The following is a 27,758-nucleotide window of genomic DNA, read 5'->3' as shown; positions in this document are numbered from 1 at the left end:
ATACATAGTATATATCTAAAACCATCAGCTAACATCATCTGCAATGTGGATAAACTAGATGCATTCCCAATAAGATCAGGAGTGAAACAAGGATGCCCATTATCACCTCTATTATTTAACATTGTACTAGAAACAGGAGCAGTAGCAATTAGAGAACAAAAAGAAATTGAAGGCATTAAAATAGGCAATGAGGAGACCAAGTTATCGCTCTTTGCAGATGATATGATGGTCTACTTAAAGAATCCTAGAGAATCAACCAAAAAGCTCATCAAAATCAACAACTTTAGCAAAGTGGCAGGATACAAAATAAACCCACATAAGTCATCAGCATTTCTATATATTTCCAACACAGCTCAGCAGCAAGAATTAGAAAGAGAAATCCCATTCAAAATCACTTTAGACAAAATAAAATACTTAGGAATCTATCTGCCAAGACAAACACAGGAACTATATGAACACAACTCCAAAACACTCCACACAACTAAAACTAGACTTGAGCAATTGGAAAAACATTAACTGCTGATGGGTAGGACAAGTCAATATAATAAAAATAACCATCCTACCCAAACTTATCTATTTAGTGCCATACCCATTGAATTTCCAAAAAACTTTTTTACTGATTTAGAAAAAACCAAAACAAAAGTTCATTTGGAATAACAAAGGATCAAGGATATCCAGGGAAATAATGAAAACAAAATACAAAGGAAGGTGGCCTTGCAGTCCCAGATCTCAAACTATATTAGAAAGCAGTGGTCATCAAAACAATTTGGTACTGGCTAAGAGACAGAAAGGAGGATCAGTGGAATAGACTTGGGGTAAGTGACCTCAGCAAGACAGTCTATGATAAACCCAAAGATCCCAGCTTCTGGGACAAAAACCCGCTATTTGACAAAAACTGCTGGGAAAACTGGAAGACAGTGGGGAAGAGATTAGGTTTGGACCAACACCTCACACCCGATACCAAGATAAACTCAGATTGGGTAAATGACTTGATCATAAAAAAAGGAAACTATAAGTAAACTAGGTGAACACAGAATAGTATACATGTCAGACCTTTGGGAAGGGAAAGACTTTAAAACCAAGCAAGACGTAGAGTCACAAAATGTAAAATAAACAATTTTGATTATATCAAATTAAAAAGGTTTTGTACAATCAAAACCAACGAAACCAAAATGAGAAGGGAAGCAACGAATTGGGAAACAATCTTCATAACAAAACCCTCTGACAAAAGTCTAATTACTCAAATTCACAAAAAGCTAAATCAATTGTACAAAAAATCAAGCCATTCTCCAATTGATAAATGAGCAAGGGACATGAATAGGCAATTCTCAGCCAAAGAAATCAAAACCATTAATAAACACATGAAAAAGTGTTCTAAATCTCTTATAATCAGAGAGATGCAAATCAAAACAACTCTGAGGTATCACTTCACACCTAGTAGATTGGCTAACATGACAGCTATGGAAAGTAATGAATGCTGGAGGGTGTGTGGCAAAGTTGGGACATTACTGCATTGCTGATAGAGTTGTGAATTGACCCAGCCATTCTGGAGGGCAATTTGCAACTATGCTCAAAGGGTGATAAAAGACCGTCTGCCCTTTGATCCAGCTATAGCACTGCTGGGTTTGTACCCCAAAGAGATAATAAGGAAAAAGACTTGTACAAGAATATTCATAGCTGCACTCTTTGTGGTGGCCAAAAATTGGAAAAAGAGGGGATGCCCGTCAATTGGGGAATGGCTGAACAAATTGTGGTATATGTTGGTGATGGAATACTATTGTGCAAAAAGGAATAATAAAGTGGAGGAATTCCATGGAGACTGGAACAACCTCCAGGAAGTGATGCAGAACAAAAGGAGCAGAGCCATGAGAACATTGTACACAGAGACTGATACACTGTGGTACAATTGAACATAATGGACTTCTCAATTAGTGTCAATACAATGTCCCTGAACATTCTGCAGGGATCTAGGAGAAAAAACACTATCCACAAGCAGAGAACAAACTGTGGGAATAAAAACATGGAAGAAAAGCAACTGCTTGACTACAGAGGTTATGGGGATATGACTGAGGAGAGACTCTAAACGAACACGCTAATGCAAATACCAACAACATGGAAATGGGTTCGAATCAAGGACACATGTGATACTCAGTGGAATCGTGCGTTGGCTATGGGAGGAGTGGTAGGAGGGGGGAAGGAAGAGAAAATGATCTTTGTTTCCAAGGAATAATATTTGAAAATGATCAAATAAAATAATGTGTAAAAGGAAAAAAGAAAAAGAAAAAAATTTCTACAGCTGAAAGGTCTTGATTGTAATAATATCAATACTATCCTGTGTCATGGGCTCAACTGGTGAATGTAGGTACCCTGAAACCAAGTTGCTGTTCTATATTTTTATCTCAAGGAGACATTAACTTTTTATTTGCTCAATTTGCATTGTCTATTTTACCTTCTTTCTAAGGGAATAATTTCTTGTTTCCTAAACTATTAGAAAGAAATCCAGAAAATAACCTCAAGAAAAGCAGCATTTACTATAGTTCTAAAGTTCATCAGATTTAAGCCCAAAACACCAATAAGAATGTCTTTTCCAAATATCATATATATCTACATATATATGCAAACCATGACCTTTGAGTATGTCTCTAGTAAAATTACAAACATAAATTATGAAACTATGGACCACATATAAAATTAATGACATAGCAATTAGTACGGTACAGAAACTATGCACTTCTTTTTTCAATAATCTCAAATGGTACTTAAAATGGGACGTTGTTAAAATGTAAACTTTCATTTGTCAGTTCTGTGTGAGTTTAGTTAGAAATTGATGTTTTATAAGGGTTTTTAAAGTATTTCCTGAAGTTATTTCTAGATACAGAGCTATCATTATATCTTAATATATAAATTAGGTGTTTAATCTCTTATGTGAAGGAGGGTCATTACTTGTTCCTTGACTACTCAGAGTCACCAAAGGACTAAGTAAATTATTTGTCTAGTTAAGGAAGGAGAGAGCCAAAGAAGGTGGAATACACTAGTAGCATAACTTAAGATCTAACTTATACTTATTAATATTAGAACTCCTCTTATCTGTCTTCCCACCCCCCTTTCTTCTCTCTCCCAGAAAGAAGAGAGGTGAGAGGAGAGAAAGACCCAGAGGAAGATAATCGGGAAAGAGAGAAAAGAAGAGAGAGACATTAGAGTGGAAAGATAAACTAGAGTGGAGTAGAGAGAGACTAAAGGGGAAAAGGAGATAGAGAGGAGAAATGAGAAAGTGAACACTGGAGAATGGAAAGACAGAAAAAAGTGAGACAAAAAAATAAAAAGGAGAAAGAGGGGCAGAAAGCAAGATAGAAGAAAAAGAAACACAAAAGGTGAGTAGATATAGATATATTTGTGGAAAGAGAAGAGAGGAGTCAAAGTAGGAAGGAAGAAAAGTAATTAGAGAAGAGTGTAATGACTTGAAAGGGCTGACTAGATTATCAAGTCAGGGGAGAAGGCTGAGGGAGTTGGTAAGTTAAAATTCATCTATGCATGTCTCCTCTCCCTCCTATATCCTCGGTACCTACCTTCTCTCACCTCCTTGAGAGACAGACAGTGAGGAGACCTTCCTCCTTCTTTGTCTCCCCTGATTCTCCCTTTTCCTAGATTGATGAGGTAAAAGGAAAGAGAAAGAACCTCTCTCTCTCTCTCTCTCTCAACTCTTTTCTTCCAACTCAGAGTATTTCATATACAACTGAGCAATTTAATCAATTCTATCTTAAAGACTACTAAAGCTACCTCTCCCTTCTCCTCTTTCTCCTTTGGAGGAGAAACATGAGAAAGGAGACTCTTCTCTTTCCCTGCATCTCCTTTCTCCCCTCTGTCTGCTGTTTATTTCTCTTTTATTCTCTGTCTCTCCTTTAATAGAGGGAGAGCAAGGTGAACCTCGGTGTGACAAACTTTTCTAAGGAAAAGGATGGAGAGGAAGGAAAAGGAAAAGAGGAAGAAACAGATAAAGAGATGGCAGAGGAGAAAGGAGAGGATGGAAATGGATAATTTGTACTGAATCTTAAGGTAGAAGACTCAGGGGTTTTTGTTTGGTTGTTTTTTCTAAAACAAGAGGAAAGTAGAGATGACAAAGAAGGCGAAGGTTTGTTTTTGTTGTTTTTTTGTGTGTTTTTTTTTTAAGTGAAAAGAGAGGAGAAAGAAACAGGGAGCAGAGGGAAAAAAGAAGAGGGGGAAGGAAGTCAGAAAGGAAATGGAAAGATAAGAGTTGAAAAGAGAAATAAAGAGAGGAGAGAACAAAGTGAGGCCAGATGAGTGTATGAGTCTCAGCTTACTAGCTGCTGTTTCTTCTGCCTTCTCTCTCCCACTCATTAGATCCAGCCCTTTCAGGATATGAAGCCCTTCTGGAATGTAGCTTGCTGTGGCTTCCAGGCTTGCTTGTTCCTAGAAAACTCTTCCCCTCCTTCTCTCTTCTCTATTTCACTCTATCCTTTCTCCCTTCTCTTTTTCCCACCTTACCTCTCACATCTTTTCTGTTTCTTTCCCCTCATAACACTCTGTCTTCAGTCTCTTCACTTTGCTCCTGTCTCCTTTCTTTTCTCCTCTCCTCATATTTTCAAAAATCATGAAGCATTTTAGTTATGTCACTCTCAACTTTAGTAAAGGGGTAAAAGGTTTACTGATTCATCGCCACCAAAATTACATTCTTATTAGGATTATTGATCTTTTATATAACTTTCATCTAGACAAATATAACATAAGTTGAATTGCTTTCCCTTTACTGATGGGATAGCTAGTCAAAACAATTGGCAGACTAAATGCTGTAACCACCTAAGGCAACCAGGCCCAAAGGTCCCACACTATTGTCCTCTTTGCTTTTCCAGAAAGGATTCAGATAACACATGAGTTTTTAAAAGCCTAAGAGACTTTTAGAATGCAAAAAAGTACAAAGAAGGTCTCACCTCGAGGTTCTTCAGTGCTCACACCTTCCAGGTTTTGTCCTTTGGCATAGTCTGCATTGAGACCCCCTAAGAAGTAGAAGGAAGGAGATTTAGTAATGGAAACAATTCCCATACTCTTCAAAAGTCATGGCTTCCTGCAAACCTTCAGCTATCTGAACATTTTCAGATCCATGAAGACAATGGGAGTCCAAATTATTTTTCTCACTACTAATAATGGATTACTGTGTCAAATGTCACCAATAGATCATTCATTGAAGTAGGATTCTTAAATTCTATTTCAAAAGCAAACACAGAGACATTCCAAATGACAGGAGCTGTGCAGCTGTTTCAGGCAGTGTTCAATGCTTAGTTTCCCCAGGTAGGCATGCTGGGTACATAGCTAAGGTATGATAGGATGAGTGAAGCATTGATTGGGGGTGCAGGGATGGGGGAGGGAAGTTCACTGGGAAATGGCAACAAGCCTTAGATACAAGGTTACCAGTGAGTAAGAGAAGAGCTGCTTTATTCACTCTCTTCCTCCCCCTCCCCAGACGACTAGGCCTTCTTCAGCCCACATCCCCTATTCATTCGGTAACCAGCCATTTCTCAGTGACCTATGTCAAAAAGAGCAGGGTCCTCTGAACTTGGTGTCTATGATACTGGTGCCAAAGAAGGAGAGCCCACAGTGAAGGCTCACTCCACAAAGTTTCCAAGAAATGAAAGCAGCTCTGAAAGGAAGAGGCCATATCCTATCTACAGGTGACCTAAGAAACCAGTACCATGTACCAAACACCCTGAAAAATAAACAACTAAAGGACCAGGCCAAGCCCCATCCCACCCCCAAAATGCAAAGGGAAAGTTTAGTACCAGTATATGAAAATGGAACAGGATTTAAGTTACTAGAACCTGCCTTTAGTTAAAAATCCCTTGGAGGAGTTGTTAATTTTCCCATAACTGGCAGCTCAAGAGAGAAGAGACCTCAGTACAATCCTGGCAGCCACATAGGATCCATTTGGTTAACTGGTTACTCCTAAAATGAATGGCTGACATAAACTACCGAGCTAAAAATGGTGTCACTTCCTGGTACCTCCAAGTTGCTTAAGGGAAGAATCTTCCACTATGGCTAGGCCATCCCCCTTGGACAAAAGAATAACCTGTTCTCTTCCTCCTATCAATTGAATTTGAATTCCAGCAATCTTCCCAGTACCTAGGAAGGAAAGCTGTAGCAATAGTGGTACTTCTTGTCTTCTTTAAAGAACCAACTGTGAATGTCTCAGAACACCCAAGGTATACTGCCTTCTTCCATCAGCCCTTACCTTGAAAGATATGGGAACCTCTTCCCCACAGTGCTCTCTCTTTCTCTCAACCCAAGCACATATCATTCCATGCGCATTGTTCCAAGGAGATGTTTCTTTCTGTTAAACATCAAATGCTTTTCAAAGGAAAATGGATAAAAAAAATGTGGTTGCAGTGGAAGAAATTGTGCGAAAAGGTGAGGGGGAATGGAGGGGGGAGTAGTGATGGAGCAAGAGGAAGGGAACCAGAGAGCCAGAGCACCATCTTTACCTTCACCCTCTGCTGCATCGGAGGATAAGGCATAAATCTTACAATCCTAGAACAAAAACTTGAAGACCGCGATCAGCAAGACGACAGACTGAATTCCCAAGAAAGGAACTGACTCGCTGTGTATGTCTCTTTCCTGGGTGATTTCTTTGGATGCTGTAGCACAGCTCATGCTTCCAGGAGCTATTGTATGCAAATGTACCTCTAAAAGTCAAGCTTTACTCTATTCCCCCCAGTTATTAGTGCTCCAGGAAACTATCTTACTTTGGAAAGCTGCTGTATTCCCAGAGTCCTAACTCAGCCCCTGGACATCAAAAGACTTCCATTTTTGCCTTTCTATGCAGAGCAACTAGGAGAAACCTTTGGTAAAAGGCTATCGTGTGAGCCTGCAAGAACAAACCCCATCTGGGCAGATCCAGGAGACCTGCTAATTTATGTGCTCTGGATTTTCTTTCAAAGTATTTGTTGTGATATGAGATGGCTCACTGAAACAGATGGAGGGGACTGGGAGAAACTGAGATGATATCAAGCCAGATTAATTTATATTGAACAGTTTGGGGGGATTCTTTTTGGCTTGCATTGCAGAGAGTCAAGAAGTTTTCTTTGAAGTTGTTACCTTTTCATTTTACTTGCTAAAAGTTCATCTGTTATCCCTTGTCCTGAATTGTTAAATAATACCAGCTCCTTGCAAGGTTGCTGTCAGGATCCAACCTTACCTGGAACAGACCATGAACTCCCAGCTAACAGTCATCTCCCAAGATTACTGAATGTGTGAAATATCCTTAATGTATATGTAAATTTTTTTTAATTTTATTTTTTAAAACCCTTACCTTCCGTCTTGGAGTCAATACTGTGCATTGGCTCCAAGGCAGAAGAGTAGTAAGGGCTAGGCAATGGGGGTCAAGTGACTTGCCCAGGGTCACACAGCTGGGAAATGTCTGAGGCCAGATTTGAACCCTGGACCTCCCATCTCTAGGCCTGGCTCTCAATCCACTGAGCTACCCAGTTGCCCCCTGTATATGTAATTTTAAATAGAAATTGCCTACGTAGAGTTCCCTTCAAAATCTAAAGCCCCTAGCTATCCAAAAGAACAGTCATGTATAGAAAGACTGTCCACAACACCAAATATTGGCGGCCAGTCCTCCAAAACCTGTACGGCCAGATTATGAAGCAAAAATTTGGAGATAGAGGCAGAGTCAAGATGACGGCTTAGAGGCAGCAAAAGTCCAGACTTCTGGAGACCCTTCCATGACAATAAGAAACACAGTGCTTCAAGGGGACAGAAAACCAAATCTAAAAACAGGACAAAGCTAGGGAACCCTCCTGCTAGACTCAACTCAAAAGGTACGCACCACCACCCCCAAAGCCTGAATTCAAGAACACTCAGGTTTAAGGGGAAAAAAGAAGGAATGTCCCAGGACTCCTCCCCCACCTACAGTGCTGAGCTTCCAGCTGTGGCTGGAATCTCTGGGTGGGCAAGAAAGCTAGACCGGAGGGAGTACCTTGCGGGCACAGCTGTGCCAGGCTCAGGGCATTGAACACAGGTGGCAAGAAGACAGCCTAGTCACAGCCAAGACACTCCATCTTGCCTCCCTCAGAAAGTTCCACCCAGAACAAATACCAATGAAAATGTCATAGTTCTGTGTGGCAACTCCCATTCTGAAACATCTTTTCCATAATCCTGGAATCTGGGTATCTATCTTTTGACAAACCCAGCTAATGCATGTAGCTTTGACCACCACACTACTACAAAATGAAAGGTAACACATAAGCTACCATACATTTTCTGGGTAAAAAGATGAGACTGCATTACATGCCTCCAATATCTTGATCCCTAGGAACTGAGAGATTTTCTAGTAACATCCACAACAGTCTCTAGGTCTAGTCTTGAGTCTCTAAATCTTTCTGAGTATTTGTCTTTGTCTCTAATTCCAATGTCTTTTACTCTCTTTTTGTGAATCTACTAACACCTTTCTCTAAGCTCTAATTCCATATAAAAACAGCAACCTCCCAATCTTTCTCAGCATCTCCTTCTCTAGCTCTATTGCTAACGTATTTCAATGTTTTTCTCTCCTTTATATTCTAAAACTAATTCTTGAGATTTAGCACAGGCTAAATAATAGAAAATAGAATCCAACGCATAAGAAAAATTGTTAATAACTAAACTTAAAAACACTCTGAAAACATCCTATTTGACAAGAATTGCTGGGAAAACTGGAAAATAGGTGGAGAGAGGTGGAATTTCTCAAGATCTTCTATATGAGTTTTGAGCCCCATCAAACTATTCTCCAGTTTCTTCTCAAGGCCACTTGAAGTATTTTCTGGTTGTCTTTTAAGGTGAGCTTTTAGTTCAGTGTTGAGATCAAGGACTGGTTGAGTAGTGAGAGGGATCAGTTGGATTGGACAGGAAATGTGTCGGACAGGATGAGATCAAGATGAATCTTTCATCTGGATCTCAAGGTTACTCGTGCTATTTACCAGTTGTTTTTTTCTTAAAGAGGGATAAACTGCAATGTATCTTATAAGTATAGCCAGGAACAGTGCTAAATAAAGCCATTGTGAAATGTTCTCTGGGATCATGAGCCATTTTAGATAGATAAGAAACAGCATTTTCCCAATTTGGGCTATGCTGTTAAAAATCATAATTAGTCGCTTATTTAGTATTTTTCAATCTAATTATTAAAATTGCTTGCAATTCTACTTTTTGTCAGTAGGTGGTGCTACTGAAGCAATTCAGTCTGCCTGGGACATCTGTTTCAAATGCTGTTAACCATTCCAACAATTATTAAAAATGGAGAGAAGGACTCTTGGATTCATTGCTCACACATAAAACAAGTACATTCTATTGATACTTATTGACTGTATCCTGTCATATGCACGGGAGATAAAAGTCCATAGAGAAGTGGACACTGTTTTGACTAACACATTGAATTCCTGAATTTATTATTATTATTATTATTATTATTATTATTATTATTATTATTTTCTTTGTATTTGCAATAATGATTTGATTTTTTCCTTTCTTATTTCTTGTACTTGAAGTACATATAACCAGTATTAATAAGGTTTTGGAGTTTGAAGGATAAATTTACAGTATCAGCTCTACTATCAATGCATACCCAAAAGCTTTAGACTATGGAAACCTGCCATTGATTGATAAATATTGTGGGAATGTGATTAATAATTGTGTCAGGTTCCAGGAGAAGGGGCCACAAAAGAGCCATTGTACAGTGCAAAGCAGCACAAGGTCAAGGAGACCAACAATCCTTGTGGGATTAATGATATCTGCGCCAAGACAGAGGACTTGTTTGAAGTTCAGGGTAGTAGTTATTTGACTTGTCAGACACAGGCCTTCCCTGTGCCACATTCCAACAAGTACCTTAGTTTAGCTACCATTTTGGCTCCCCTTTCCCTGAGAGTGAAGGTAAAATCAGACCAGGGAAACATACTTTCCTTTTACATCAAAATCTAGTTGTTTTTTCTCTCTTATAGTATGGTAACTTTCTTTAGTCCTGGCTGCCAATGGGTAAATTGTCCTACACACTTGTGGGGCAGAAATCACTTTAATTGGGCCCTAATTTAAGAACCTGCAAAGGATTTATTCTTGCTTACTCAGAAGCTTTTATATACTTATATTTTGGTTTTCTTTTTTCCCAAAATTTAATTTTTTCTTTTGACACTTGATTCATATATCTCATAACTCAACCATGCATCCTGAGTTGATCCAAGTCTTGGTCGATACCCTCCTCAAGGGGATTGTATAATTTTTGTAAAATCCATGATTTAAGATTTTTTTTGAGAAAAATTTCAAGAAAAGTAGCTCGCTAACTCCTTGAATCAAGAAAGTGAACTGTTTGGAGAAAGAAGCCTACACTGCATCAGAAGACCCAGAACAAACTTTGGGATATAAATGATTGAAGGGGGTTGAACATATCATTTACTCTGAATGTTAACTCATGCCAAAGAGGACTGCTCCCAATTGGCTTTTTGTCAATGCACCTAGCAAACAAATCTTGTAGTTTCCTCTTAGAAAGTGTAATATTGTATGCATCTTTAACTAGAAGATCTTTAGAGGTATAAGCTAGTTACATAAAATGATTCATTGGGGAAACTAACCTCCCAAAGAATCACAGAGGGAATTGTGAAGATAGGAGTCAAACTCTCCTTGTCTATTTTTAGCTAAACAAATTAAGAAAAGTACCCCTACTTGGCACTTAAGTAAGAGAGTTCTTAAATTCACTTACTAGAGTAACCTCACACCTCCAAAGGTCACTGCCCCTCCTCCTTGGACAGTGCTAGGCAAATTGAAAAACTGTGACTGGTTCCCATAGAGTGAGGGAGTGACATGAAATGACATGGAGAAAACTGCTTTAAAAGGCAAGCACAAGGATTCAGTCACTCTCTCTACATCAGTGAGCTGGACTGGAGGAGGAGAATTTTCCTCTGGATCATGCATCAGCTTGCTGGGTGAATAGCTGGCTTTCCTTTCCTGGCTTCTGGAGAGATTGATTCCTTAGATTGAATCCCTTCCTGGCATTTGGAGAGAGGTTCCTTTCCTGGCTCGGAGACCTTTTCCCTGGACCCTGTGTCGGCTTGTGGTGTTGAGTGGAGTGATTCCTTCCTTGGTTCTTCGGTGAGGAGAAATCATTTCTGCTCCTTTGGTGCTTTGTTGGGACACTCCCTTCAGCGTGCATTCTGGTGAGATTTTTGGCAATCTCAGCCTCGTGTACACTGAAAGTTCTCAGTGGATTCTTCAGTGTCTCCTAGCTCTTTGGATTTCAGCTTCCTAATTAGGACTTTGGATGCTGATGACATTTGCTTTCAAATTCACATTTGTAGTCTGGAGACATTAAGATTAAATTCAGGGTATTGGTAGCTAGGCAGTACTTTCTATCTATCAACATTTTTCCACTTTTACTCTTTCCACCTCTTTGTAAATAAAGCTGCTAAAAGTTATTTTGACTTAAGCTGTAATATTTTTAAATCAACAACCACAATATTACTTTGAAACTTTCATTTTAGCATAAAAACCTAAATTTAAATTCTTACAAGACCAACACCTCAGACTATACACCACAATAAGAAAAAAATGGAAATATGTTCTGAATATTAAGGTTACATGATAAAAAACCTTAGAAGCAGACCAGGCCAGATATCTTTCACAGCTAAGTTCTTAACTGAGGAAATGACGAGAAATAAATTAAATCGTTTCAATTATGGAAAATTGAAACACTTGCATGAATAAAAATGATATCATAATAAAAAGGTTTACTAGAATAGGATTACAGTTTCAGTTCCCAGAGTTAGGTCAGCATCCAGAGCTGATCTCAGACTCGGCCCCTACACAGCTGCCCAAGCCAGCAGTGTAAGGAATGCCAAGAACAGATATAACAACAGGTAAAATCCTCTCACCGAAGACAAAGGGGGATATCTCAAAAAGTTCAGGATCAGTTCAGCCCTCAGAACTCACAGCAAGGCCTGCAACACTAAGTGGCTGAGAGCAGATGGGGAAAGAAATATTAAACAAAAAGATAGAACAATTAAGAGACAGGAATTCCCAATCCACAAACCCAGAGAATATCAATTACTAAATCCAAAACACATATATAAAGCAAAATATCCAAGGAAACCATAACTTACCCACAAGATCAACTAAGACTTCCTAAAAGATATGACAGAAGAGTTAAGAATTATAAGTGAAATAAGAACAATTGAGGAAAGAATTAGGAAATCAGATCAGATCGATGGAGGTCAGACTTGGAAAGAGAATTAAGAAACTCAGCCCAAAAAGTACAAAATGTTACCCAAATAACAGACTCCTTGAAAATTAGAATGGCCTGGGTAGAAGTTAATGACTCCATGAAAAAAAAAAAGAAATATTAAAATAAAGAGATGCTATCTCATACTGAAAACAAGTGCCTAATAAAACAGATCAATGAGAGATAATTTACAAATCATTTAACTTTCTGAAAACCAAGCCCATAAAAAGGAGGTTCTAGACCCCCTTGTTCAAGAAATCATGAAAGAAAACTGCCCAGATCCCTTAGAATCAGACAGGTAAAGTGAAAGCTGAAATAATCCACAGATTGCATCTGAAAAGAAATCCCAGTAAACAGAAATATAAAAAGGTAAAAACAAGTGAGCAAGCAAGTGGAGAAAACCTGAATAAGGATGTAGTGTTTGGAACCTAATGGGAATGGGCAATGATATAAGCCTCCCTTGAAAACCATGTCAACAAGGGCCAAAGAGGACATCAAAGAAAAGGTCTGGGAGTAATCTGTTTTAGTGTGATGATCTTGACCAAATAAAAGAAGAAAAGGAGAAACGGGGGTGGAGGGGGTAGGGGGGGAGCTCAGAAAAAGACCAATTTCATGTCATCTGGAGGGAGAAAAGGAACAAGAAAGAGAAGTTTCCAGGAAAAATTTAGAGAGGATGTGAAATATCAAAAGCTAGAATATGGAACTAAGAGATAAAGGCAAAAGAGACATGACAATCCAGAGATCTTTCCAAAAGAGTGTCAATTGGCAATCTAAAGAGATGTAGCTAAATATAAATATAGACATCAAGATGGGAGATTAGCACAGAGGGAAAATACCAACTGGTTTTGGTTTTCTTCGTAAATCTCATACTAAGCATATAAACTTTATAAGCACTTGTAATACTGAGAAAAAAAATAAGAGGCAGAGGAGAAAAATAGGGATGCCCAGAGATCCACACATGCATGAAGACAGCTAGCTAAAGAGTTGAGAGAAACACACTTAAAATGAGAGATCTAGAGGCAGAGATAGTGATAGAGAATTGCATAAAATGGGGCACATAGATGCCTAGATACCTAAGAACCTAGACTCACAGACCTAAAGATCTAAGTCTATGCTCTATGTGTCTAAGCCTAGATTGAAGTTTCTTCTAGATCTTATAGTCTAACATTTAAACTTATGGAACCCAGGGATTTGGACACTTGAGAAACTTAAAAGATAAGGATTTAAATTCATAGCCTTGTAATCTTAGAACCATAGGTACCTCAATTCCAAAATCTGAATAACTTAAGATCAAAACAATCAAAGTACCAGGTCCAGGTCTTTAGATATGTAATAACAGGTCTCTAGGTCCATTAAAGTCTAGAAAAAACCTAGAGAATGAGAACTAGAAAACTCCAAAGTCCTAGAAGCAAAGTTGGAGTCTTGCCATGATCTCCCACTTTCACCCCTCCCCATGAAAGCTAATTGTTGAGTTTCTCTTCACCATAGCCACACCTGTACTACTTACCAAACTTCCAGCCATCCCACTGTTACCTACACCAGGTATACCCTCAGGGGACTATAGCTAAACGCCAAAGTTACAGCTGTGTATGTTGTTGGAGGGATGGATATATGATTTTAAAAAATCATTCCTCCCTACCTCTCCTAGCATACTGGCCCCTGATTTCTCCCTAGGTCACCTTGTGTTTATAGCTTTGTGGCAGTGATTGGTAAATTCTGAGTGGGACACAGTAAATCCTAAAGGACTTAGCCAAAATGGATAGATTACAATCTGCATCCAAGATGCATTATCTTTCCCCCCAAACCCATCCCTCTTCCAAAGTCTCCTATTTCTGTTGAGGACACCATCATCCATCCAATGCCTCAGGTTTGAAACCTTTTCATATTTTTCCCAATTCCACTCTCTTTTTTATCCAATACATTCAAGAAACTGTCAAATCATTTGTACCAATATCCACAGATTTCATAGCCACTGCCTTGGTGACAATGAAGCTTCCACCACCCCATCACATAGACTTACAATGGCCTTCTAACTATTTCCCCTGCTTCCTACTCTAGAATCCTCCATGACTTCAGAAGTGACCTGATTGTACGGCCCCTACCCCTACTCCAGTGGTTCCCTATTACCTCTAGATTCAAATATTTCAAATTTCAAAAATGTAAAGCCCTGAACGACCTACCCCAACTATATCTTGCCATCCTAACTATCCATTACTCCTCTTCACCCAGCCATGGTGACCTGCTTTCTGTTCCTCATATTTATACAAAACCACAAACACCTGACCATGTATAGGAAATAACAGTATAATTGTTACCCATGAAGTCAAGCCAGGCAAAGACAATGGGCTCAGAGTGAAAAACCTTTGGTGAAGTCTCTCAGATGATTCTTTCTTGTTTGTCAATGAGTGGTGAATAAATAAGTTCAGAGAAACAAGACGCCTGCCAAAAAGATTAGATGGCTATCTACTATCAGTCTTTGAACAATAAAAGTCACTACAAACAATGTACTGGTCTGTTTAGGAACAATGATCAAAATCACTGAAATACATTACTGGCAAATAGCTCCTATTTACAAATCTACCCTATCTCCCAGGGGAGACAAATACAGAGGATTTCAGAAAAAAGAAAATGAAGCCGATTTAAATACATGATCTTCTCTGAAAACATAGTTACTATTTTAGGCACCTACCTTACTAAGCACTTACTAAGAGCCTACTACATGCCAGACACTGTGCCAAGGGTACAGAAAGATAGGGAGCTCACAACTGGTGGAGAAGACATGAAAGTGACTGTGTACCAACAAGACAGGACTAGGAGAAATTGGAAATAAGCATCAGAGGGAATGCACTAACACTAAAGGCTTCTTTAGCACAGAGGACAGGCAGGAGATGGGAGCATCTTATACAAGGAACAGCTGAAGGGGGTAAGGTGTAAGAAGACTGGAAAGATGAGAGTAGGCTTTGAATGCCAAACACAGGATTCCATATTTGCTCCTGGAGGTGATAAGGGAACAGTTAGACCTCTGTGCTTTAGGAAGATTAACTTGATAGCTGAGCAGAAGGAGGATTGAAGAGGGGAAGCCAATGGTGGCTGGGGCAACAATCTGCAACATTCCAAGGTGGAGGTGCTGAGGAGTTCCCCCTCAATTTTCCTTTTCCCTAGAATAGATTGATCACCAGAAAATCCTTCATCACCATGGTGAATGACTCCGTAGGGGAGTGAATAGCTTCTCAACTGCCTCAGCCTCCTCTCCACTCTGAATTGAGGGCTGGAGGGGAGAGCAGTAAAACTCCTTCCAAAGCCTTCCTTTAGAGACCACCTTGCAGGGAATTTGTCATTCTCCATTAGTAGTTCTACTTGGTTTCAGGCCTCTTTGCCAGGATCTCCCTGGTGACCTTCCTCCTCCCTGTAAAAATTAAATTTATATCTCTAATAATAAAAATATTATATTTTATGAGGCTTATTAAGGATCATTAGAAATCAAGGAATAAAGAGAATACAAAATAAAACCATGTGCCCATGGCTGGTTAGCCATTTCAGCCATCCCCACTTTACTACCATCACTGCTGATGCTACATCATGCCAGAAGAGAGAGCATATGGGAAGTGTTACTGCCAGTTAAATATCAATAACGTGATCTCACCAATGTGGAGACACAGGAGAGATTGATTATAGGAAATTCTGGGAAATACCAAGGACTTCTGGGGAATGAAGTCTAAGGTTCAAAATCTCCATTTATACATTCCCTATTCCACAGGTCTCCTCTTTCTGAGCTTCCTTTACTGGGCATGGGGCAAAATGCTTTATAATCGTTATCTCATCTGATCCTCACAAAAATCCTGCTAGGTGTAAGTCCTATTCCTATCTCCATTGTACAAATAAGGAAAACTGTGGCAAACAGAGGTCACATGACATAGCCAAAATCACAGAGCTAGTAAGGCTGCATTTAAACTCGGATCTTATTATAGAGGAGGTGTTTCCAAAGTAATATCAATGAGACGTGGCAACAAATTGCACATGGGGGTTTAAGAAGGAGAAAACAAAGACAGTTGTGAGCCTGGGTGAATAAAATGATGGTGGGACCTTTGATAAGAGGAAATTTGGAATACAACTACAAAACACTCTCCACACAACTAAAACTAGACTTGAACAATTGGAAAAACATTAACTGCTCATGGGTAGGACGAGCCAATATAATAAAAATGACCATCCTACCCAAACTCATCTATCTATTTAGTGCCATACCCATGGAACTTCCAAAATTTTTTTTTACTGATCTAGAAAAAACCATAACAAAGTTCATTTGGAAGAACAAAGGATCAAGGATATCCAGGGAAATAATGAAAAAAAAATACAAAGGAAGGGGAACTTGCAGTCCCAGATCTCAGACTATATTATAAAGCAGCGGTCATCAAAACAATTTGGTACTGGCTAAGACAGAAAGGAGGATCAGTGGAATAGACTCGGGATAAGTGACCTCAGCAAGACAGTATATGACAAACCCAAAGATCCCAGCTTTTGGAACAAAAATCCACTGTTTGATAAAAACTGCTGGGAAAATTGGAGGACAGTGTGGGAAAGATTGGGTTTAGATCAACACCTCACAGCCTACACCAAGATAAATTCAAAATGAGTGAATGACTTGAACATAAAGAAGGAAACTATAAGAAAATTAGGCGAACACAGAATAGTATACATGTCAGACCTTTAGGAAGGGAGAGGCTTTAAAACCAAGCAAGAATTAGAAAGAGTCACAAAATGCAAAATAAATAATCTGGATTACATCAAATTAAAAAGCTTTTGTATAAGCAAAACCAATGTAACTAAAATCAGAAGGGAAGCAACAAATTGGGAAACAATCTTCAGAAAAACCTCTGACAAAGGTTTAATTTACTCAAATTTACAAAGAGCTACATCAATTGTACAAAAAATCAAGCCATTCTCCAATTGATAAATGAGCAAGGGACATGAATAGGCAATTCTCAGCCAAAGAAATCAAAACCATTAATAAACACATGAAAATGTGTTCTATATCTCTTATAATCAGATCAAAACAACTCTGAGGTACCACTACACACCTAGCAGATTGGCTAACAAGACAGCAAAGGAAAGTAATGAATGCTGGAGGGGATGTGGCAAAGTAGGGACATTAATTCATTGCTGGTGGAGTTGGGAATTGATCCAACCATTCTGGAGGGCAATTTGGAACAATGCCCAAAGGGCGATAAAAGACTGTCTGCTCTTTGATCCAGCCATAGCACTGCTGGGTTTGTACCCCAAAGAGACAATAAGAAAAAAGATTTGTACAAGAATATTCATAGCTGCATTCTTTGTGGTGGCCAGAAATTGGAAAACGAGGGGATGCCCTTCAATTGGGGAATGGCTGAACACATTGTGGTATATGTTGGTGATGGAATACTATTGTGCTCAAAGGAATAATAAAGTAGAGGAATTCCATGGAGACTGGAACAACCTCCAGGAATGGATGCAGAGTGAGAGGAGCAGAACCAGGAGAACATTGTACACAGAGACTGATACACTGTGGTACAATCGAAGGTAATGGACTCCTCCACTAGGGACAATGCAATGTCTCTGAACAATCTGCAGGGATCTAAAAAACACTATCCACAAGCAGAGGATAAACTATGGGAGTAAAAATACCGATGAAAAGCAACTGCTTGACTACAGGGGGGAAGGGGATATGACTGAGGAGAGACTCTGATTGAGCACTCTAATGCAAATACCAACATGGAAATGGGTTCGAACCAAGAACACATGTGATACCCAGTGGAATTGTGTGTGGGCTATGGGAGAGGTGGTGGGTAGGAGATGGGGGGGAGGAAAAGAGAATGATCTTTGTTTCCAATGATTAATGTTTGGAAATGACCAAATAAAATGATGTTTAAAGAAAAAGAAAAAAAAGAGGAAATTTGGAAAGAGTCAACATAAAGAGCAGCTGGGACATGCTGAGTTTGAGTTCTCTGGGACATCTGGCCCAGAGACGACAACTTGAAACCATGGGGGCTGCTGAGATCACTAAGCAAAATAACACAGAGGGAGAAGAAAGGTTTGTGCAAATAACAAATTTTGTTAAATGTTCAATCCTGTTTAATCTTTGACTCATTCCTTTGTAATATCAGAATATCCATAATATTATGGGGTTCAAATAAGGTGCCAGACAACACTTGAAGCTTAAATCTCATCAGAATTGGCTCAAAGAGATAATAACACCCATATTCACTTGGGTATAGAAATCCATCTTACACGTTAAGGAAGGCAGAGGGAAAGAGAACTGGGGCAGGGGTGATCAGAAGGAAACCAATGAAACCCCAAGGCCTCAATTTAGAACCCTAGAGTCCTAGAAATGGCTCAGATGGGTTTTACAAACCTAATTGAGGCAGTTAGTGTCAGTGATTCTCCATCTCATCAGAGTTCGAAGAAAGAGCACCCAGAGTAATCTGTATGTTTATGGAGAGTCTAGAGGGCCCCGAAGAGGCCACTTCATAGCAAGATTAATAACTGAGGACTGAAGGCCTTAAGAGACACCCCCCTCCCCAGGTTTTCCAAGAAATAGAGCAACCAGCACTTATACTAAGGATCCATTTTCTGACCTTCTAACACTCCAGACAGGCAAGCATGTTCCATGTACTTTGCTGGGAGGTGGGGCTCTCTGATACCACCTATGGATTTCCTACGAATCCCCAAGAAGTAACCAGAAGCACAGGTATAAAAGGTAAGAAGGAAAGAAGGCTGTGAACTAAAGGGATTAAAAGTAGATAGATTAGATAGATAGATAGATAGATAGATAGATAGATAGATAGATAGATAGATAGATAGATAGATAGATAGACAGACAATGGAAGTCTCTCTCCCAATGTCCAAGAAGAGAGCTAGCTTAATTAAGTGAGTATAAGAAGCAGCTTGCCCAAGGTCATAAAAGAGATCTTTCAAAAGTCTTGCTTTTGGGGGCAACTAGGTCACTCAGTGGATAGAGAGCCAGACCTAGAGATAGGAAGTACTGAGGCTCAGATCTAGCCACAGACATTTCCTGTGTGACCCTGAGCAAGTCACTTGACCCCTAATGTTTAGCCCTTGCTGTTCTCATCTGCTTATCTCATCTGCATAGTATTGATTTTAAGATGGAAGGTAAGGGTTTAAAAAAATAAGTTGATTTCAAAGGGTGTCTTAGGAGGAGGAGGAGGAAGAGGAAGAACAGTACCAGCTAACATTTATACAATGCTTTAAGGTTTACAAAATACTTGACAAGGGGGCAGCTGGGTAGCTCAGTGGATGGAGCGCCAGGCCTAGAGACGGGAGGTCCTAGGTTCAAATCTGGCCTTAGACACGTCCCAGCTGTGTGACCCTGGGCAAGTCACTTGACCCCCATTGCCTAGCCCTTACCGCTCTTCTGCCTTGGAACCAATATACAGTATGGATTCTAAGCTGGAAGGTAAGGGTTTAAAAAAAAAATACTTGACAAAAATAGCATTTTATGCTAAATAGTTTACAAATATCACCTCAGCTGATCTTTACAACCACCTTAAGAGGTAGATGCTCATTTTATAGATGAGGAAATTGAGACATCAAGAGACATTAAGTCATTTGCCCAGGGACCCATAGCTTGTAGGTGTCTGAGGCTGCAATTGAACTCAAGACTCCTTGTCATGTACTCTGTCCACTGTTATCACCAAGTTGCACCTATATCAAAAGGAAGTTTCCCTGGTCAAGACTGACCTCACCACTACTACAAACTAAAAAAGAGGCAATAAAGAGCTGTTGCTCCAGAGTTCCCCACTAAGCCAGAAAGTTCCAATCCACTAGGACATGTGTTTTTTCTCTGTGACCCAGAAAACCCTCCCACTTACACTTCAATATCCCCATCAGGTAGATGGTATAACACAATGTATGTCCTAAGCTGCTGAGGGCCTACTTGTCAACATACTTTTCTGATAATGAATCCTCCAAATAATGCTCTTCCAAGCTTTATCTTTTCTGCTCTCACCCCTCTACTCTTCAGCTTCCTTTTGAGTGTTGTCTCCCCTCAATAGAATGGAAGCTCCCTGAGGACAGGACAGGAGCTATTTTAATTTCAATTTATAATTTGAATTATCAGGCTGTAACAAAGCATCTAGCATATGAAAGGGGCTCCTTAAATGGCTTTCACCTTATTCTTGGACCTTGGTCACTGAAATTTGGCCCATACCTGGGCCTTCACTGGAACAAGTTTGACTGGCTTTATCTGCTGAGCCAAGCTTTGAACTCCACCATTGGTGATCTTAGTAAACATCTGGGGAAATAACTACATTCCACTGATACAGGAGGAACATGCACAGTGGGGCTCTTGATTGATAGCATGAAAAAGGTTTCCCAATAGAACATGAGAACCTAGACAACCAACTGCATACCAATCACTTAGCAAAAATTATCAATTCAGATTTAAAATCTCTATCCCCTTCTCTTCACCCTCATAGGTATTCATTCATTCCCCTACTGCAACAGCATTCTAGTCAGGAGATTTGGGCTAGGTGTCAGGAAACCTTTCCTAACAATCTAGAACTATTCAAAAGTAAGATGGTTTGCCATGAAGAAGAGGTGGATTCCCTCTCTTTGGAGCTTCTTGGAGCATAAGCATCAGGACCCCTTTGTATGCCAATCAGACTAGATGCCTGCTGAGCTCACTTCCAATTCCGTAAGTCACCAACTAGAAACTTCTCAAAAGGACAGAATTATAAGGCCTTGCCATCTGTCCTGCCACTACACATTCAGAATCACCAATTCAGACCACACATCTTGCCATCACATCTTGTACACCAGTGATGGCGAACCTTTTAGAGACGAAGTGCCCAAACTGCAACCCTCACGATACATGTGAGCCCCCGGCCTTACCCCAGACAGGGAAGGGAGGAAGCTCTCCCACTGAGCTGCTGGGCAAAGGGGTGGGGCATGTGATGTGAGAAATGTACTCAGGCACACGTGGAGAAGGGGAAGGGAGCAGCCCTCTCCAGCATGTGTGCCATAGGTTCGTCAACATGGCTCTAGATCCTGCCATCACCCTGAATACTCCTGAGCTCCTTTCAGCCTTCCTGGGTGGGCACTGCTTTCTAACATGCCAATGCAATCTAAGGCTCTGTGAGCATAGCCATCATGCCCAAAGCCACTCAAGCTAAGTAATGACAAGCCTTCAATTCAAGCTGCAGTGCTGTCTTCTCCAAGTACAATGTGAGCTCCTTGAAAGCAGAAATTGTGTTTCTATCTCTGGCACTCAGCACAGTACCTGGCACATAGTAAGCACTTAATTAATGTGTTTTCAAGCTTGCTTTCACATATTCCATTACTTTCAAAAGCCTGGCTGCCGGGGGCAGCTGGGTGGCTCAGTGGATTGAGAACCAGGCCTAGAGATGGGAGGTCCTATGTTCAAATCTGGCCTCAGACACTTCCCAGCTGTGTGAACCTGGGCAAGTCACTTACCCACAGTATTGACTCCAAGACAGAAGTTAAGGATTAAAAAAAAATTAAAAAAAATTAAAAAAAAGCCTGGCTGCTTCAAGTTTTTCTGCTTTCCAATCAAAAACTCAACAGCTACCAAAATTATTTCTCTACAACACAGCTCTGATTAAATGTCACTCCCATACTCCGTAAATTATAGTGTTTCTCCTACTTCCACCCTTCCACGAAGCCTTTCCAATTCTTCCCAGTTGCTAGAGCCCTCCCTCACAAAATCACCTCTAGATGTCTTTGTTGTCTCCTTTCTCTCCCCCAAAAGAATATCCACAGAGCCTGGCATTTGCTTGCGTGGTAACCACTGCACTTACACTAACACAAGGGTGGCATGAAGCTGTTTATGAATGATTACAGAATGAATATTCTATACAAGAACCCTATGGAAATGAGTCCTGAATGTCCGTATATAATACATATATTCAATAAATAGCAAACTGCCATTTATATAGTCTCATTTGTGTTTGCCAAAATACAAGCAAGAAGACCAGGCAAGCCCCTTCATCCTCCTGAGGACCAGAAACAGAAGTCCAAGCTGAGAGGGGCCCGGCTAATCTACTGTGCTCTTCTAGTACCCTAGACATTCATCTGGTAGCTGGAGAAATTGAGCTCCAGGCCAGGAAGAAGAGCTGAGGTAGCACAGTGTGGCGAGAAGAGCCAGAGTAGATATTATTTACACCTGACTGTTCCAAAGCATATCAACTCTATAAAGCAGGTTCAACCTACAAATGAAAAAATGGAAACCTGGAGTTTTTTTAAAAGGAAAAAAGTACTGCACTGCTTACTTCTCTAAATAAGATATCCTGCTCCATTACTAAAAAAGCAACTGCTCTCCATGGATGTGGGAGCATAGTGACCACAAAATCATTCTTTCTCGGTCTCTCATTCCTGCCCCTGTCCCCCACCCAAAGTATCATTGCATCAGAAGCCCCCAGGGAAGAATAAGGGGAGCTTTATGTTTTTGATAGTACCTGTGAAACAAGCTAGTTCCAGGCTTCTCCCTGAGTCCCTAAAAGCTCCAGCAAAGAATTGTTTTTCTTTGTACAGACTGGCATTGGTATCCTATCACCCTACTCCAACAAAGAAGATGGGCCTTGTGGCAGAACCACATGCCCAACTCAGGGCCCTCTCTTCTTGCCCCAATGACCTGTCTACCCAATTTGCTATCCTGGGAGAAACCGTGGGCTTGGCCATAAGTCACAGAGTTCTATTGCCTCTCTATAATCACTAGGCCTCAAAGGCTCTTACTTTGCATACAGAGAACCACTGACTTTCAAACCTGAAAGGAATCTCCAAAGATCATCACATCAAGTCCCTTCTCTTTAGGAAGGTCTATATTTAGCCCCTTACACGTAGATATGTTTACCCTATTGTATTGTATGTCCCCATCTTCAACCTCTCCAGTGCTTAGTTTTTAATTTGTTAGTGGTTTTGCCCAATCCCCTTCATTCTCTCTCGAAGACAACTAACTGGACTCTTTCCTTTCACAGCACTTCATACTCATTGTTGTCAAAAAGAAAAAAGGGTAAATAGACTGACACTCCAGTAGAAAGAGAAGAACATCTCTAATCACTTACGCTGTATGTTAAAGCAAAATTTCTTTTGTTGATAGGAAATATAACTGGAGACTGCTCCAATGAGTGCCATTGCAAGGGCACTGGCTATACCAGCAATGGTCCCAGTTTCTGCTATCACTCCTGCCAAAGAAAGATGAAAGTAAGAGGTATGTCACAGAAAAACACAGAACCCCAGCACATGCTGCTCAATTAATGGTGATGGAGATGAACGGCAGAGGAGCAAAGGCCCAAACTCAGGCCCTACCACAACACAGCCAACTGCTGCTTAGTGATATCCAGGAAGGAAAGACTCCCTAACTCCCAAGGCAGGCTGGTCCACTCTGGGAAAAGTTGAATGGTCAGGAAGATTCTTCTGCCAAACCTCAGTCTGCCCCCTGCAGCTTCTACTCAATGCTCTAAGCTGCCTTTTGGACTAAGCTTGATTTGGCAATGGGCTTAACACTAAAATTCATTTAAATTGCATATCCATATTTTAAAAATATATCACTTTGTATTTGCCAAGTATTTACTTCTCCCAAAATGTAACCATTTCAGCAAACCCTGTGAGAAAGGTGGGCCATGTAGTAATAGTTTCAACTTATTAGTTGTATGACCTAGGGCAAGTCCCAAATTGTCTAGGTCTAATTTCCTCCTCTGTTACCTCTTGGGGTGTTTATAAGACTCAAAATGAAATAACATGCACATAAATTATTTCTCAAACCTTAAAATCTATCAGTTATTATTATTGTTGTTGTTTTTCAGAGGAAGTAAAAGGTCCTAAGGTTAAGCAGCTAAGGCAAGGTCACATATCTGGTGGCAAATTCAGGTCTTCTGATTTTTAGGCCTTGTGCTCTTTCCAGTGGACGAAGATGTAAATAATCCCTGCCCTAAGTTTGGGCCTTGACATGGACCATCCAATAGGAGAACATCTAAGCCCAGGGCTTCACCAGCTTTTCTATGTGTCATGGACCACTTCTTAGGATTCTGATTTTAAATGCATAAAATAAAACATGTAGGTTTATATGTGAGACTAATTATATTGAAATAAACATCAAAAGTATTAAAAAAAAACACAAATTAATGGACTGATGGTTAAGAACATGTGATCTAGATATAGCAACTTACCAGATCCAGAGTCATCATTGCTTTCATACTTGCCATCACCTAGAAAAGGTACAGGAATAATTAGTTTTCAAAACTCATTTCATATCATATCGGGTCATACCACCCATCATTTCCTCTCTTCTCTCCCCCATAACGGCCCATGGATTGATGGAAAGCTAGGCTTCTGATTCTTTCTGACAGTCCTTTTTTAACTAACCATGCAGAACCATGAGATCCAATCAAAAGCTCATGGAATCAGGGATTGAGACCTCCAAAAGCATCTAAAATCAAACATTTTACAGAGTACTATGATGACCAGAAAAGTTAAGTACATGGCACTGTATCTACAATATTCATCTAGGGATTTCTTGAGTCTTCCATGCAGTCAAGAGCTGAGTTTTAACTTTTATGATTTGAAGTTCACTGAGGAAACAACATAGGCAGAATTTACATGGTACAAAAAGGTCACTATGGAAATTAGCAGACCAACCTCAGATATTCCAAAGGAAGAAGATGTAATCACCATAAGATTGGATTTTGAGGGAAAGAAAAATGTTGATCTAATCAGTATTAAGTCAGTTGAGAGGCCCTAGGATTGAAAGTGATTTTCTAGTAACATGAATGGGCTAGTGCAGTTTTCAACACCAAGAGCAGGCATTTATTAGATGGACTTCCACAGTAAAAAGAAGCAAAGTTACTTGGGGGGGGGGGGGGGGGGGAGACCTTTCCCCTTAGACAACACTCTCCAGACTATTAACCAGCTAGTGCTATCCTTAAAAGCGGCATACATTCATTGCTTTCATGCAAACCAAAGGCTAGACACAGTTAGGAATCCTGACTCAGCTTGGGGAAGGGAGTAATATGTGGAAAATTTTGGCTATTACTGGGAACTAAAAGGGCCTCCAGAGCCTCCATAGATGATCCCTATTTAATTCTGTGTCCCACTGACCCAAAACTCAATATTTGCTACAACCCCGGAGATGGCTATCAGCTGTGGGGTAGGAATAAAAGACCCCATTCCTACTTCTAAAAAAATCAGAACCTAGGGATCCTGAATTCTGAAATGCAAACTTTCATTTTATCCTACCAGAAAGCAGGCCACTGTGCCATTTTCTAGTCATCTCCAAACCACGCCGTCTATACTCTGACCCTCCACTTCCTCTCACTGAAATTTAGACTCTGACCTCTGGGACCCTAAGCTCTACAGTTGAATTTATACCTTGTCTTGTGGAGGAGTAGGTCATCTATACCACATCTTATTCATCTCTAATCATATAATCATCTTATGTGTCTTTTCTTTTCATAATAAATGCCTTCAGGATGTGGAAAGTCTGCCTCCTTGTCTATATCCACAGGGTTTGAAATTGTGCCCAGTTAGATGCTTAATAATTTTATTTTTTTTATTCATTCATTGTTTCAAATGATGTACATGAGTTTTCCTTTTAAAAATGAAAAGGTGGCAGAATAGCAGCACAGAAAGCTGGAACCACTCTGAGAATCTTACCTTATACCTTACCTTAACCTTACCAACATTAAAATAGCATCTCAGAATAAATACTAAAGTCACAGAACCAACAAGGGGATAGAGTAACACTCCAGCAGAAAACAAGAGGGTTTACGTCACAGTAAAAGAGGGAAACTGGAAGTAAAACCAGACACGTGAGGAGTGCAAGCCACCCACACCCACCTACTGTACAGAGTTCCAAACCTGGGCACAAGCCAACTTGGAGACAACAGGACCCTTCCTAAGCCAACAGCAGAGCACCCCACATCCACCCCTTGAAGGTCCAAGCCCTGGCACAAGCCTGCAATGAAGCCCCAAGTCCTTGGTGACTGGCCTTGCTCAAGCCTATGGTGAAGCCCTTGGACCCAGAACAAAGTAGCTCACAGTGCTCTGAACCCTGTAAGCCATCAGCAGTCCTGAAATGAAAATGAATCAGTAAGTAGTAGGCAGTGGCTTCCAGACCTCTCAGTCCACAGGCCATCATACCACCTTGTAAGAACTGAAAGTTGTAAGAAACAAGAACTAGAACTGAGGGAAAGAGCAATGAAAAACTTAAGTTTAAAAAGAATGCTCCCTCTAACCTAAAAACAGAGACCACCTTTAAGAGAAAAGTAAAAGTTTAAAAAAAAAAGGCAGGGGAAGGCTGGGAAAATTTGCAAACAGCAAAAGAAACACTTAACCATAGAAAATGAAAATTTTATGGAGAGAAAGAAGAACAAGGCACAGACTCAGTACGGGACAGAGATGAAAGTAAGATAAATGCCAGACTTCAAAGAAAAATAGGAATTTGTCTTGGGTGCTGAAAGAGCTCAAAAAAGAAATTTAAAAATCAAATAAGAGGGGTAGAAGAAAAATGGGAAAAACAAATGAAAGTAAAACAAAAAGAAAATAGTTTAAAAAGCAGAATTTTTCAAATGGAAAAAGAGGCATAAAATTCCAATGAAGTTCCATGAAAAGTAGAATAAATTAAATGGAAAAGGAAAAGGTAATGTAAGAAAATAATTCCTTAAAAATTAGAATTGGACAAAGAGAAACTAATGACTTCATGAGACATCAAGAAACAATAAAGCAAGACCAAAAGAATTTTTTAAAAAAGAAGAAAATATGAACTATCTCACTGAAAAAAAACCCAACTGACCTGGAACACAGATCCAGGAGAGACAATCTGCATTATTGGCCTACCTGAAAGTCATGATCAAAAAAAGAAGCCTAGGTAGCATATTATTAGAAATTATCAAAGAAAAATGCCCTGATATTATTGAATAAGAGGATAAATAGAAAGTGAAAGAATGTGCAGATCACCTCCTGCAATAAATCTCCAAATGACAGCTCCCAGAAATATTAAGAGCCAAATTCAAGAGCTTCCAGGCCAATGAGAAAACACTGCAAACAGCCTGAAAGAAACAAATCAAATATCATGGAGCCACAGTTAGAATTACACAAGATTTGGCAGCTGCTACATTGAAGGATTGGAAAGCTTAGAATATGGTATTTCAGAAAGCAAGGGAATTGGGTTTAGAACAAAGAAAATCACTTACTCATAAGAAGTTACTATATTCTTTCTGGGTACAAATGCTAATTTAATAAAATAGATTTCCAAGCATTCGTAATGAAAAGACCAGACCTAAAAAGAAAATTTGATGTCCAAATATAAGATTCAAAAGAAGCATAAAAAGGTAAATAAGAAAGAGGAATCTATATGGTCAGATTGTTCATATTCCTACATGGAAAGATGATACTTGTAACTCTTAAAATTTTTATAATTTTCACCTAAAAAGACTGACTCACACTCTCTCTCTCTCTCTCTCTCTCTCTCTCTCTCTCATAAGGTTGGTGACCAACTCTACTT

General features: G+C 39.8%; 1 protein-coding gene across 15 annotated transcripts in view; it reads right to left on the bottom strand.

The window, feature by feature from the left end:
- Positions 1-27,758, bottom strand: part of CD99L2 (CD99 molecule like 2) — a 150,920-nt gene that overhangs the window by 16,253 nt on the left and 106,909 nt on the right. For 10 of the 15 annotated variants that reach the window (XR_474689.3, XR_008914778.1, XM_056809823.1 and 7 more), the window contains 3 exons: positions 24,427-24,465; positions 23,323-23,442; positions 4,947-5,012 (listed from right to left, as the gene is read on the bottom strand). Coding sequence is in view for 12 of the 15 variants with exons in the window: in XM_056809823.1 (XP_056665801.1) it covers positions 4,947-5,012; positions 23,323-23,442; positions 24,427-24,465 (225 nt within the window). In the remaining 3 variants the exon portion in view is untranslated. The remainder of the gene's footprint in view (positions 1-4,946; positions 5,013-23,322; positions 23,443-24,426; positions 24,466-27,758) is intronic. The other 5 variants (XR_008914779.1, XM_007507284.3, XM_016426706.2 and 2 more) reach the window with 1 other exon arrangement.

This window comes from Monodelphis domestica, chromosome X, assembly GCF_027887165.1.
Source record: "Monodelphis domestica isolate mMonDom1 chromosome X, mMonDom1.pri, whole genome shotgun sequence".
Taxonomy (NCBI): domain Eukaryota; kingdom Metazoa; phylum Chordata; class Mammalia; order Didelphimorphia; family Didelphidae; genus Monodelphis; species Monodelphis domestica.
Note: the sequence above shows the minus strand (reverse complement) of the source record. Positions and strands in the feature narration are given on the sequence as shown.